Below are 13,992 nucleotides of genomic sequence, written 5' to 3'. Positions count from 1 at the left end.
CTTTAGATAACAACATAACACCCCATAACCACCATCCAGCTTTCATAAACATTTAGAGTTTGCCATATATGCCTCATATACTTTACTTTTCAGAAATCCAATCCTGTGCAAACCACTGAATCCCCTTTATACTCTATCTCACAAGTCTCCGAACTTGGTATGTTCTGTCCAGCCATATTATATAGTTTTATGACATGTACAGTCTATATGCATCATAATAGTACTGTTCTGGGTGTTTTAAAAGTTACATAAATAGCATACCATATGTATCATTCTGAAATTTGATCTTTTACATTTATTTTTGAAATTCATCCATATTGATAAGTGAAAACCAAGTTTATTCCTTTTTTTAACTGCTGCATATTATTCTTCTATTGATCTAGGTTGCTTTCATTTTTCACTATAATGAATAATACTAGAAACATTATTGTATATGGCTCTTTAAGTATATATACAAGTTTCTATAGGGGACATACCTAGAAGGAAAACTCTTGATCACAGAAAAGTTTAAGAGATATTGCCCACTTGTTCTCCAAAAGTGGCTACACCAAATACACATCTAACGGCATGACATGAGAGTTAGTTGCCACATAGTCCCACAACACTTGGTGGTACATCAGCCTTTTAATGTCAACTAGTCTCAGGGGTTAGACAAAATTCTTTAAACCTTAAAAAGTCCAATGTCATCTTTAGTGGTGGAAGACCCAACAGAGCTCACTTGTGATCAGAGGCAGAGTGCCAAAAAAATAGATCATCGAAGGCACTGATGTCACAGGGGACACTAGAATCCTTTCCCTTATGCCATTATCATATTTGTTTTAGGAAAAAGAGCCTAGGAATTCCCTTTAGCTCTAATGAGGACTTAGTAATGGCAATAATTTCAGCAAATATGTACTGAGTGCTATTCCTTACAGTACTTTATAAACTTTCTTTGATTACAAAGAGACTTAGTATACCAAGATAACATTGTTAATAATTTAATAATTCAATGTCTAGAACCAATATGCACCAAAAATCTACAATAACACACCATTTATATAACTAACCAATTAAGATGAATCCAAGTGCAATTAAGAATGTTAAGATGTAGCCACGAAGAGGTTCATTATTTTTCCCATAACCTTTAGCAAACATCTGGAAAGCTGGGTAGATGTTGTCCTTACATAGAGCCTAATGAAAGAAAACATTAAAATGAAATATATTAAAATTAGACATACAGATTTGCTGATAGTTCTAATAGGTTAATCAGGAATGAGACTCAAGTTTCTAATTCTTGGTCATCTCTTTTATCCCGTCCCAGATACTGCTTCACCTATAAAATGTAAAGGAAATTCAAGAATTTCAAACATCAGAATGATATTGGTCAAAATTTCTATCTGCCTTACCCTATCCCCATGCTGAAATTAAATTTTATGAAGAAGAAATCATAGAAGCAGGCATACAAGTAAAAACAAAGTTGGAAGCTTGATAAATATGACATAGTTGTGACCTATTTTAAGAAAAACAAGCTGAAATCTTAAAGCAGATAAAAATCTTGATTATAAAACTTAATTACCTTTCTTAAAACATTACTGAACGCTGTCTTAAATGGTATTTTCTACCTTTACTGTACTCACTGGCTATAAATACAGCATTAAGAACAAGACTGCAGAATCAACATTCATTTATTTGATTTACCAATAAAAAGTACTTCCCATCAGTATTCAGCTGTTTAATGTTCACTAGAAGGAGATAATGTCTATCCTATACATCATTATACCCTTAAGTAATGAACACAATGTGTAGATCACGTTAGGTGTTTAAATATTTGTAAAACAAAATATTTAGGTTGACATCATACTGACTAGAACAAAGATATTTTACTATTTCCTATTTGCAGTCTTAGACTGCACTCCTATACCTTAAACATCTTGAAAATGTATGCTAAATATGTCAAAAAAGCAAAAATCCATCAGCACTTCTAAAAAGACTCAAAGACTATACCTTGACAGCAAATGCACAAATGTTTATATAAATAAACACATTCACATTCATTCCACATATAAAATTAACTATGTATGTCTTTATGTGCATATATATATATCATATATATGTATATATGGTTGACAGAAGCAAATAATTTGAAAACAGCAACAATTCTAAATTGAGAAGTATTACTTTAACTCTTCCTTTAATAAAGCCTGTAATATAAAAACACTTACCTGAAATATTTTGGGAGCACTCACAAGGGATGCTAATGCTGAAGAAAGAGTGGCTGAAAATATACCTGCAGAAATTAATGGTGTAAATCCTGACACCATACTCATTACCTTAAATAAAAGTGACAAAAATGGAAAAATAAATCTCATAAACAATTCAGAAAATAACACGATATTATGTGGTCACATCTTGAAGGAGGTTAACACTAGGGATCATTTTATAATAATAACAACAACAACAATGCTATGTGCATTACAAATATCTGAAACAAATTTACCACTAGCCCTTACCTTAAGAAAACCTTTTCATTCGTAAAATGTTAAACACACACAATGGCAGAGAGAGGAGTATAATGAACTGCTAACATCCATCACCTAATTTCAACAATGATCAACTTAGGGCCATTCCCCACAATATTTTGAAACAAGTCCCAGATATCCTTTAACACATAAAGATGTCAGTACGTATCTCTAACAGGTAAGGACTTTTGAAAACTTAACTACAATGCCACTGTCGCAGCTTAAAAACTTAATAATTGCTTAACAGTACCACAAAAACGGCAAGTCAGCATTCAAATTCCCTAAATTGTCCTTTCTTATCTTTTAAAAATAGTCTGTTCAAATCAGGATCCAAAAAAAAAAAAAAAAAAAGGTTACACATTATATTTGGTTTATGCGTCTCTTCAGTCTTTTTCAATCAACAGGTTCACATTTCCTTTTCCTTTTATTATTTTTCTATCATTTCTCCCATGGAGATCTCATACTCTGGATTTTTCTGACTTCATCATCATTGTATTGCTTAACCTCTTCTCATTTCTATAATTCTAGTAAACTGGTTCTATCTAGACAGTTAATCAAAAGGAGGTACAAGTTTTGGCAAGAATATTGCATAAGTGCCATCATGTACTTGTATTAGGAAGGCTGTTTCTTATGTTAAGATAGTATTGTGGTTATTTTTTTCTAAGCCTTTATCTTCTAGAGCTAAATGTGGAAATATTTCCAGCAAAAAGATATGATATAAAGTCTAGGGTTTTGCTCTAAATAATCTGAGATAGGAGGAGTTACACATGAAACAAAATTAACCATACATTGATAACTGATAAAGCTGGGTAATGTAGATGCTAGGTATATTATATTGCTTTCTCTGTGTACATGTTCAAATATTTCCTCTTAGAAGACTTTTTTTTTTAAAAAACAACAACAACAACAACAACAAAGGACTGATCACTAAGATCATGAATTCAGGTAAATTCAAACCGAGGGGCACAATTCAAAACAACCTGGTTCAAATGTTGAAAATGTCAATGTCATGAAGATTAATGTGGGCTAGAAACTCCCCTAGATTAAATGATTTTAAAATGATTTAAAACTCCCCTAGATTAAATGATTTTAAAAATGATTTTAAAATGCCATGTGTGATCCTAGATGAATACTGGACTTAGAAAAAATAGCTATAAAAGACATTACTGGGACAAGTGGAGAAATATGAACATAGGATATATATTTAAATAACAGAATTTCATCAGTGTTTAATTTCTTAAGTAGGATAACCATATTGTGCTTACACAAAATGCGTTAAATACTTCAAAATGATTGTCATGTCATGATGTCTATAACTTATTTGAGGAGAAAAAGACTATATATATATACATACACACAAAGCAAATAGGGTAAAATATAAACTAGTAAATATAACTGAAGGATAAGTACACAGGTATTCACTGTGTACTTCTGAATCTGTGAAACTTGTCAAAACACAAAATTAAAGTGGACAAGTTGTTTGGTGGATTCAACTACTGTCAACTTGAACAGCTGTGAATGGTATTATAAATTTCCCAGCAGTGAATGGTGATCATCACCTAGATTCTCTGCTTCATTGGTGGAGATTTTATCTTTCATTTATATTGACTAAGAACATGTCAACTGAGACCAAAGAGATAACGAAATCAGGTTTTAAGCTGTTTCTATCACACACTTGACTGTAAAATTTAATTGTTTAAACCAAATGGAAAGTTAGCAATGGGTACAATCCCTGTCCACAATGCATAAGCCTGATTTCATGTACACATAAACCACCCTGTTGACTAAACATCTTTCCCTAGATCTTCCATTAGATTTAAGGTTAAATATGAAGAATACATCTCTGAAGTGTTTTAAAGACAGTAGCACAGACTTCTAAGAGTGGGGAGAAAATCTGAAAAGATCATTTTCTACTCAGCCCTTTAATAACAATTTAGTAGTTACATATATGCTGTGCATTTTTCATAATCACTATTTTTCATGGTAATTAATGCTGGATTATTTAGAACAGACAACCTTATCTTTAGGGAAGCAGACTGTAAAGGACAGATGAGTCAAGATTAAAATTAATAAACCCAATTTCTGCTATACAGCCTCATTAGATCATACAAAATTCTACAACTGTCTTAATGATCTCAAAGTTAAATTAAGTACAAAGAAAGAGATAAGTGGATGAAAGTAGAGAACAGAGTATATGATACATTCTGCATTGTAGGAGTAACGCAAAACTGACACCACCAGCATTACTATAACCTTTCCTCTCCCATGTTGAGGAAACAATACATTTTCCCTTCTTCCATCAGTTATAAATTGAAGTAAATAATGATCCAGGCTTTTCATCTGGAAATACTATGTTTTGGGGCCTGCTATAATAGGTTTTCTGTTTTTTATTAAATAGTTGAACAGTTATCCAATAACCTCTGCACTTCTCAACATTTAATGGTAAAATATCAGCAGCAAGGATAATGATATTCAATGTAAATAATGATATTAGTGTCAAAAATATACAGTGGAAACAAAGATGAAAAAAAGACTGTCTTGTCTCTAAAGGGGAAAAAAAGACAAAAGTCTAATAAAAGCTAAAAGATAGCAAGTAAATAAAATGAATGGTAAAAGTCTGTGTGGGGGTGTGTGTTGAAGATGATTTGGGATTCAAGAAAATCTTCATGGAACTAAGTTGCCTTGAAGTCAGGCACATTTGGACATGGAAAAATAAACCACAGGTGCATTCCAAGCAGAGTGAAGCAATGACTAAAGGAAAAGAGTAGGGTATGCATGTGTGTGTGTACAAACACACTCAGTGCCTGGAGTCCAGTCAGAACAGAAGGCAGTGAGGCTTAAGAAGAGGTATGAAGGGCTCTGACTGATTTAGACTAAAGCTCGCATTTTGTTTATTAGGCAACAGTGAGTCAAAGGTTTTAGAGGACATTAAAATGTAGAAATATAGCAAGCAATATAAGACTATATACACAATTTACAATTTAAGAGCAAGAAGATAACCTAAATAACTTTATTCCCTGAAGTCTGAAAAGGTGATTATAATGTATGGCTTGTATAGATCTTATGATGGAGACTCCAACTTACATACTCCTCAGTTATGTTCTATCCACCATTCTTCACTCTCCAAATGCCAAGGTATTTATATTTTCACAAGATTTTCCCTCATGTTGTATCGCTTTACAAAGTATTTTTGAAAAGTTGACTTACTTTAAATAAGAAAAGCAGCTTTACTTATACCAAATTCCTCTTTGCTCGAATGAGTCCAAAATTAGACTTGATAAAGACAACAAACTTTTTTATCTTAAGGCCACACAGAAATCTGACTGGCATTTTCAGTCACTGGGCAAAGACCAATGTTTGTGCCTTCCATACATAGTATCAATGTCAGAATTGGCCTGAATCATTAGCTGGACATGAATACTTTCTTTCATTCCTACAATTTTGCCTTGTCTTATGACTAGAAAACACAAACTTCTATTACATAATTGGGTTCAATATTTGTAACCACTGAAAGTACAGTCAATTGCTTAAAACTACATAATAAAAAATAAAAACAACGCATTTACAAATTTTAGTTAAAAATTGTATTGTAAAATTTACAGATTGTACATAAAACACATAATTTTAAATACATTACAATACAAATTATTCTGTTTATACAATACTGCAAAAAATTACAAAGCAAAATTTTTATTTTTCTTTTGAAATCAGCAGAACCATGTACTCTGTAAATTTACAATAGAATATTTTGATTTAATCTCCTGAATATACACCTTTGTGTTCTTTCTACCATCCTAGGACTTAACAAACAACTCAAAACTATCCTCCAAATTAATTTTAGTAATTTATTTTCCCCTTATATAATCTTTTTTCAGTTTCTAAAAACTCATAAATCTGGCAGACTAAACTGGCAGACTAAAACTTCATTTCATTTTCAGTACCTTAATAGAGGTAACTATAAACAGCAGAACTGACAGCCTCCAAATACTTGAGAAGTACTACTAACCTGTCTAGTTTGTGTGTTTTAGAAATTCACTAGCTTTCTAGTATCCATTCAGAATTCTGTTGTTAAATGTTAAATGGTGATTTCATGCTGCATGACTTTATATGAGCCATATCTAATAAAGTAACACTACTATTGATACTGATCAATGCTTTTTTAAAGGCCATTTATATATAAAGCAATTATGAAGATAACACTAATTAGAAAACTGAACTTAATTGGTATGGGTTTAAATTGAGCAAAATAAAAATACTTAGTCGTAAATCTAACAAAATACATACAGGACGTATATGCTGAAAACTACAAAATGCTGACTGAAAAAAAATCAAAGAAAATACAAATAAATGGAGAGATGATATTTATGAATTGAACACTCAACATAGTCAATTCTCTCCAAACTGATATACCAGTTTAACGTAATTCCTATCAAAATCCCAACAAGACTTTTTAAAAATAAATGTAAGGTACTTGGGTGATAGGGGCACCAAAATCTCAGACTCCACCACAACACAATTCATCCATGTAACCAGAAACCACATGTACCCCAAAAACTACTGAAGTGAAAAAAAAAATATTAAAAAGTAAATTAATTAATTAAAACACACACACACATAAGGTTATTTTAAATTTTTATATGGAAAGACCAAGGAACTAAAATAGCTAAAACAATTTTTTTAGAGAGGCTAAAATGGGAGGAATTAATCTACCTGACCTCAAAACTTATCATTTAACCACAGTAATTAGGAATGTGTCGTACTGGCACAAGGACAGACACGAAGATCAACAACAGAATCAAGAATCCAAAAACAGACCCATACAAATATGACCATTTGCAAGATGATTCCATGCTTTCTAAAGCAGTATACTTACATACTACATATATAAATACACACACACTAATATATATATACATTACATGCTGTTATAAAAGCATTACCTCCTAGGGGCTCTTTGCTCTTGAACATCCTCAGATTTTATCCATTCATATTTTAGTTTGTCCAATTAGATACTTACAGTTTTAGGGGATATAAAGAACAACTGGCCAGGCGCAGTGGCTCACACCTGCCATCCCAGCACTTTGGGAGGCCCGTGCAGGTGGATCACTTGACATCAGGAGTTCGAGACCAGCCTAGCCAACATGGTAAAACTCCATCCTTACTAAAAATACAAAAATTAGCTGGGCGTGGTGGCTGGCGCCTATAGTCCCAGCTACGCGGTAGACTGGGGCAAGAGAATCGTTTGAACCTAGGAGGCGGAGGTTGCAGCAAGCCAAGATAGCACCACTGCACTACAGCCTGGGCGACAGAGTGACACTCTATCTCAAGAAAAAATTAAAAATTAAAAAAAGTAACAACTGTCCTCCCTTCTATGTTATAGCTATATTATGAATGGTCAGATTTGATAGTAGTCTCACCCCTAGATAAATACAGAATGTCTGATTACAAAGTCAATGCTCACCTGGAAGTTGTTCATTAGGCCATAGGAACAAGGACTGCTTTCACAAGATGAAAAATCAAAGTTTAATTTGCAGGCTGCAGAAGTACAGTTTGTTAGCTCTGTTACAATAGTGTCATTAACGTTTCCAGTGGCATCTCGAACAACACAAGAACCTAAAACATGAGTGACAACAAGAATAATATAGTTAATATCTACATTCATTTCAGAATTTTATATACATATATATATATTTATAAAGAAACCAAAGTAGTGACTACATATCTACTCACTTATAATAGCATACATTGCATTTACAGTTAAGACTTTACCTTGAACAGAATTTGTAAAGCATTACGGTCCCCAATATTTGGTGAAACTGAACCTTTTATAAAGAATAGTATTTACACATAAACACTTAAAAACCATGTAAACAGAGTTGTGGAAAATGGTATATTAGCAAACTATTTCCTAGCCTATTTGGTTAAGATGTCCTTAAGTAAATATGAAAACAACGTACTGAAAGAATTCCAAACGGCAGTGATGTTTTCCTATACTCCAAATATTTTATACTTGAATGTGGCTAAAAATCCGACTTCAGGTAATACTACTCTTTTGTGAGGGAAAATAATTTGAATGTTAATGAATTATAATTATATTTAAATCGCTGTCTCAAATATGATTATCCTGAAAAGAAGAAAACACATGATATCTAAGATTTATTTAAAAATAACCCATAGAGCAGAGTGACTTGGGTATAGATGAAACAAGATTAACCATATACTAATATTTTTGCTAACTTTTTTGAAGCTGGGTAATAATTATTGAGCTAATCTGAAAATGCTCCCTACTTTTCCATAAAATTGAAAACTTCCATCATAAAATATTTTAAAAGTGACCTTGAAACAAGCAATTTATTATTCAGAGTAACGTGTAATGCACAACTAATGGTAATGACCATTCCTTATACTTTAAAGATTTTTACTTTCTGAAGCACTTTTTCAGTATTATTTCATCATATATTGAGGTAAAAATTACATGCATGACAGCAAAAATTGAATAAGCACAACTAAGTATGAGAAGGGAGGATATTTTAATGACTAGACAGACTATACAGTTCTTTGTTTTTCAATTTTTTCATCTACCATTCGGAGCAATCCTTGCAAAACCATGTTTCCATAAAGGTACCTCTGAAACAACTGGGGAATGAGGGGAGAATAGAGCCTTGCAAATCCCCCCAGCCCTAAAGTAACTATACTTTCATGTGCTTTGTATTCTGATAGTCTATGCCTGAAATTTTTTGGGGGGGAAAGGTTCCACTGCTTTGAGCTTAACAACCACTGGTGTAGAGGCTGCCTTTACTGGCCTAGCTACTGAACATCGGCATCAAGGGGTTATCCCTATTGCTCCAAGGGCTAATGCAGACAGAATGAAATGAGCACAAGGGCCAGCAATGTTAGACGGTAAAATAAAAATAGAAAAATGTTTATTTGCTGTAACAAACTATTTTACAAGTTAAAACATAATCAATTATGTCACTTTATGCCTAAATTTTCTTTAGCTGATAATGTATAGAAGCATGCTAGGAACTTTTAGGGGAACCCATATATTTTGCTAGGCATATATATTCATCTGTGTTTTCAAAATAAATTTCAGAGATTTGTGTATGAATTCTAAGGATAAATGAAATCCAAATTCCTTTGTAAATGCCAATTCAGGCCGGGCACAGTGGCTCACGCCTGTAATCCCAGCACTTTGGGAGGTTAAGGCAGGTGGATCACCTGAGGTCAGGAGTGTGAGACCAGCCTGGCCAACATGGCGAAACCCCATCTCTAATAAAAATACAAAAATTAGCCAGGTGTAGTGGCGGGTGCTTGTAATCCCAGCTACTCAGGAGGGTGAGGCACGAGAATTGCTTGAACCTGGGAGGTGGAGGTTGCAGTGAGCCAAGATTAAGCCACTGTACTCCAGCCTGGGAAAGAGAGTGAGACTCCGTCTCAAAAAACAAAAAACAAAAACCAAAACAAACAAACAAAAAAGGCAATTCAGCCCACCATATTATTAGTATTTCTGTCATGTAGTGAAATTTCAAAATTACATTTAAGCAAATAGCAGAGTTTATAAATATAATTCAGCTATTACTTCCCAGCAAATCAGTGAATATATAGCAAAAATGAAATTTTCTTACCAAATCCAATAGAAACCTCATATTGTGTAGCCTATGGGCTTGGAGTTTATGATTCTTTACATTAGTATTAAACTAAGATTTACTTTTGCATTATGCTTAAGAAATTTAACTGTAAAGCTTGACAAATGCAAACCATATGTAAACTAATAGTAATTCATAGAAAATAGCCTTAAAGACTTTATTTAAAACAAACAACAAAAAAACCTTCTTTGCCATGAAAGCAATTCTCGAAAACAAATGCCACTATCTTTGGTAGTGAAATCTCTGAACTTCTATTCTCTCATCTGTAAGAAAAGGATTAGAGACTGGTTGACCACTTAAGTCCTTTCAAGTTGATCCCATGAAGTAATCCATGAAGTTGATCCATGATCCCATGAAGTAATAACATGGTTTTGAAATCACTTTCATTCAGTTTACTAAGAATTTAGTAAAACTTTTCCTAAGTAAAACTTAGTATGTCCTATTCTTCAAAACCAGTGTTTTTATAGTAAAAATTGCCAAGCATTGCTTAATAGCCTTGAAAGAATCTTCATATACTGTAAAAAATAAATAACCATCTTAAAAAAATACAGAAATTTGTAAGAGTAAAATTCATTTGCTTCTACATATACATTGTTTTCAGTATCTCAGTGGAATGAGTTTATAGATGCAATTTCATATAATTTTCTAATTTACCATAATTAATAAAAACCCTGGAGATAACATAAAGCATTTGGCGGTTTAGATAATGTCTATAGAAGTCATTACTAGTTTTCTAAAAACTGTTTTTGAATTATAATAAGCAACTCCATGTCCTTTTTATTAAAATATTTCTGTATTTAAAAAAGTTAGCAAATGTCATAAAAGTATTTATAGTATGTACATCATGAAATTTCTGCGACACATAAAGAAATGTAAAACTATTTACCTACAGATACTGCAATTCCTACGTAAACCAATGTAGTAATTAAAATGGCTAGGAGTGTTCCTTTGGGTATGGCTGACTGAGGATCCTAGAAGACAAAAAGATTTTTTAAAGTCTATCTGTAAAAATAAATATACAAATTCCACTTATAAAATATATAATTGATACAGCACTTTATAATACTTACTGCAAGATCACCTGAGATATTTGCTCCAGCCAGAATACCAGTTGCAGCAGGAAAAAAGATGGCAAATACAGAAAAGAAAGTCTCTTCCTCTCGAAAATCGGGCCCAAAGTTCTCATTAAATATTTCAGCTGTAGAGAACAAAATATTCTTGACAATTAATGGAGAGCAAATTAGACTATAATAACTGAGGTCAAGAGTAATAGGTATATATGACCCCTAACTTTTCTTCAGTTCCAGTAACTAGTAAATTTTTGCATATTTCCTAGTTCAAGTATTTGGTGTTCTTTTCTTGTATGAGACAATGGTTTACCATCAAAATGATCATCTGATCTGATTCATGTCTCATTTTTTGTATACCTCGCTAATTATGTTTCAAGAGCCTCCGAATGAGTTGTTATGACTAGCCCAAATGCAAATCAAAATGTGGATAATACCCTCAATCTCTGAGGTAAAAGAAACAAGAAGGGAGGGAGAAAAACAAAAGGGGGTATGGCATGGTGCCTCACACCTGTAATTTCAGCAGGTTGGGAGACCGAGGCAGGCAGATTTCTTGAGCCCAGCAGTTTGAGACCAGCCTGGGCAATACAGGAAGACCTTGACTCCACAAATAATTAAAAAATTAGCCAGGAGTGGTGGCACATGCCTGTAGTCCCAGCTACTTGGGAGGCTGGGGTGGGAGAATCATTTAAGCCTGGACAGTCGACACTCCAGTGACCCATGATCATGCCATTGCACTCCAGCCTGAGTGACAGAGTGAGACCCTATCTCAAGGGAAAAAAAAAAAAAGGAAAACAAAAGCAACATCATAATAATATAGAATCAATTTTTTGATAGCTTCCAACTTACATTACTATCTGTATAGATTTTGGTCCACAGCTTTCTCTACTATCTAGTGACCTATTGATTTTTGAGGCTGTCCGACAATTAGCTACCCTAAGTAAAGTTCCTTTCTATTTTAACAACAATAAAAGCTTCAACTAGACCTAGTGTTTTCATCTCTGACTCTAAGATAACCGACTAATTGTAACGTATCCATCTATCCATTCAATACTTGAGCAGCTACCATGTGTCAGGTCCTGTACTAGAGCTTTCTAGCATCTCAAAGTACTTGGAGATGCAATATAAACAAGTCAGACATTGTTCCTGCCTTCATGGAATTTAAGAGTCTCAATAGTAAATGACCAAAATAACAGGTAATTATAAACAGCAGTAAATGTTCTGATGAAAACAGGGAGTTGTGAATAACAAATGAGAGAGAGAGAATCTAATTCAATGTGGTTACAGAAGGCTAAGCAAATATAAGGAAGGAGACAATACTTAAGCTAAGAGTTTGCTGAGCAAGAATCAGCCATGTGATCATCAGGGGAAAAGAGTATACCAGAAAAGAGAAACATGTATGAAGACCCCAAAGTAGAAAAAGGTTTAACTCTTTTGAGGAAATAAAAGAAGATAAAATTATTATAGTAAGGAGAAAAATTAAATGAAATTGGAGTGACTACTGAGGAACAGAGTGTGAATATTTTATAAAAGTTAAATTTATCCTAAATAAAACGGAAAACCAAAGTAGGGTCATAAACACGCAAATGACATATACTATTAATGTTGTGTGGACAATGGACTGAAAGATTCAACATCTGATAACAGGGAGGCCGATTAGGAGGTTGCTGCAGAGGTTCAATCTAGAGATGGGAGAATAAATGCACTGATTAGGAAAGGATTAGAAATTAAGAGGAGCAGGTAGGACGGGAAACACTAAGATCCCGGTTTCAGCTACTTACTTAGATGGAAAAGCCTGAGAAGAAATAAGTAGGAGAGACTTCAAATAATCAGTTGGATATATATTTATGTTTGGACTTTAAAGGAGAGATTCAGGAATAGAAACATGTCAGTCCCTTAATAGCATTTTGAGCCATAAGAATACACACCACCCAAGGGAGAGTGTATAGTTAGAAGGTCAGCACTATAATAGTTGTACAATTCTGCATTTAAAGGTGGTAACAGGAGTAATGGACACAGTGATCAGTGAGTTAGGCACCTAGGGTATCTGACGTCAAATAAAATAGACATGTTTCAAGAAGGAGAAGGAATGACTAAGAGAAATGAAGCAGAGGACAAAAAATTCATAGTGCATCTATCACCATCTGACTTATTTTAACCAACAAAAGCCAGATGTGAGAGGGGTTAAGGATGAAGCCCTTTGGTAGAAGTTTGACAGGGCTATGAACAGTCTCAGAGTATTCTTCCACAGATTACTTATTAACTGCAAAGAAAAAAACAGCAACTTCACAATACAGAAACTGTGCAGGTATAACCTTGACTAAGTCATCAAAACTAACACCATTAAGTAATGTAAAAAACTGCATCATGCACCCTCCAAATGTGTTGCACTGAGAAGGAGACATGGTTCACTTATGTTCCTGACAAAAATAAATAACCTGAATCTATAAAAACAAATAAGACAAACCCAACTGGAGAGATCTCCTAAAAATCAAATGGCCTGCACTCTTGAAAAATGCAATTATACCAAGAAACTAATATTTCTAGTTGCTTTCACAATCTTAGGCGCTTTTAAACTGTTGTGCTTAAATATGTTAAAAGAATGACAGTCATATTAGAACAAAAGTTAGAAATTCAGTTACAAATTCCCAAAACTAGTAAAGAATAAAAACTCCTTAGCAGCACTGATTTCTCCATATTCTATCACCTTTTGTTGCTAATAATGAAAAAGAAAAGATGTAAATAGAAGTAATTTTTACTCCAACTGTACAGCATAAAGGG

At 33.4% G+C, this 13,992-nt stretch overlaps 1 protein-coding gene across 2 annotated transcripts in view; it reads right to left on the bottom strand.

The window, feature by feature from the left end:
- Positions 1-13,992, bottom strand: part of SLC12A2 (solute carrier family 12 member 2) — a 104,249-nt gene that overhangs the window by 39,640 nt on the left and 50,617 nt on the right. For both annotated transcript variants that reach the window (XM_002815842.6, XM_002815841.5), the window contains exons 8-12: positions 11,215-11,342; positions 11,031-11,115; positions 7,960-8,111; positions 2,202-2,309; positions 1,047-1,170 (exon numbers count right to left, since the gene is read on the bottom strand). In XM_002815842.6, the coding sequence (XP_002815888.3) occupies positions 1,047-1,170; positions 2,202-2,309; positions 7,960-8,111; positions 11,031-11,115; positions 11,215-11,342 (597 nt within the window). The remainder of the gene's footprint in view (positions 1-1,046; positions 1,171-2,201; positions 2,310-7,959; positions 8,112-11,030; positions 11,116-11,214; positions 11,343-13,992) is intronic.

This window comes from Pongo abelii, chromosome 4, assembly GCF_028885655.2.
Source record: "Pongo abelii isolate AG06213 chromosome 4, NHGRI_mPonAbe1-v2.0_pri, whole genome shotgun sequence".
Classification (NCBI taxonomy): Eukaryota; Metazoa; Chordata; class Mammalia; order Primates; family Hominidae; genus Pongo; species Pongo abelii.
This window is presented reverse-complemented; position numbering and strand designations above follow the sequence as displayed.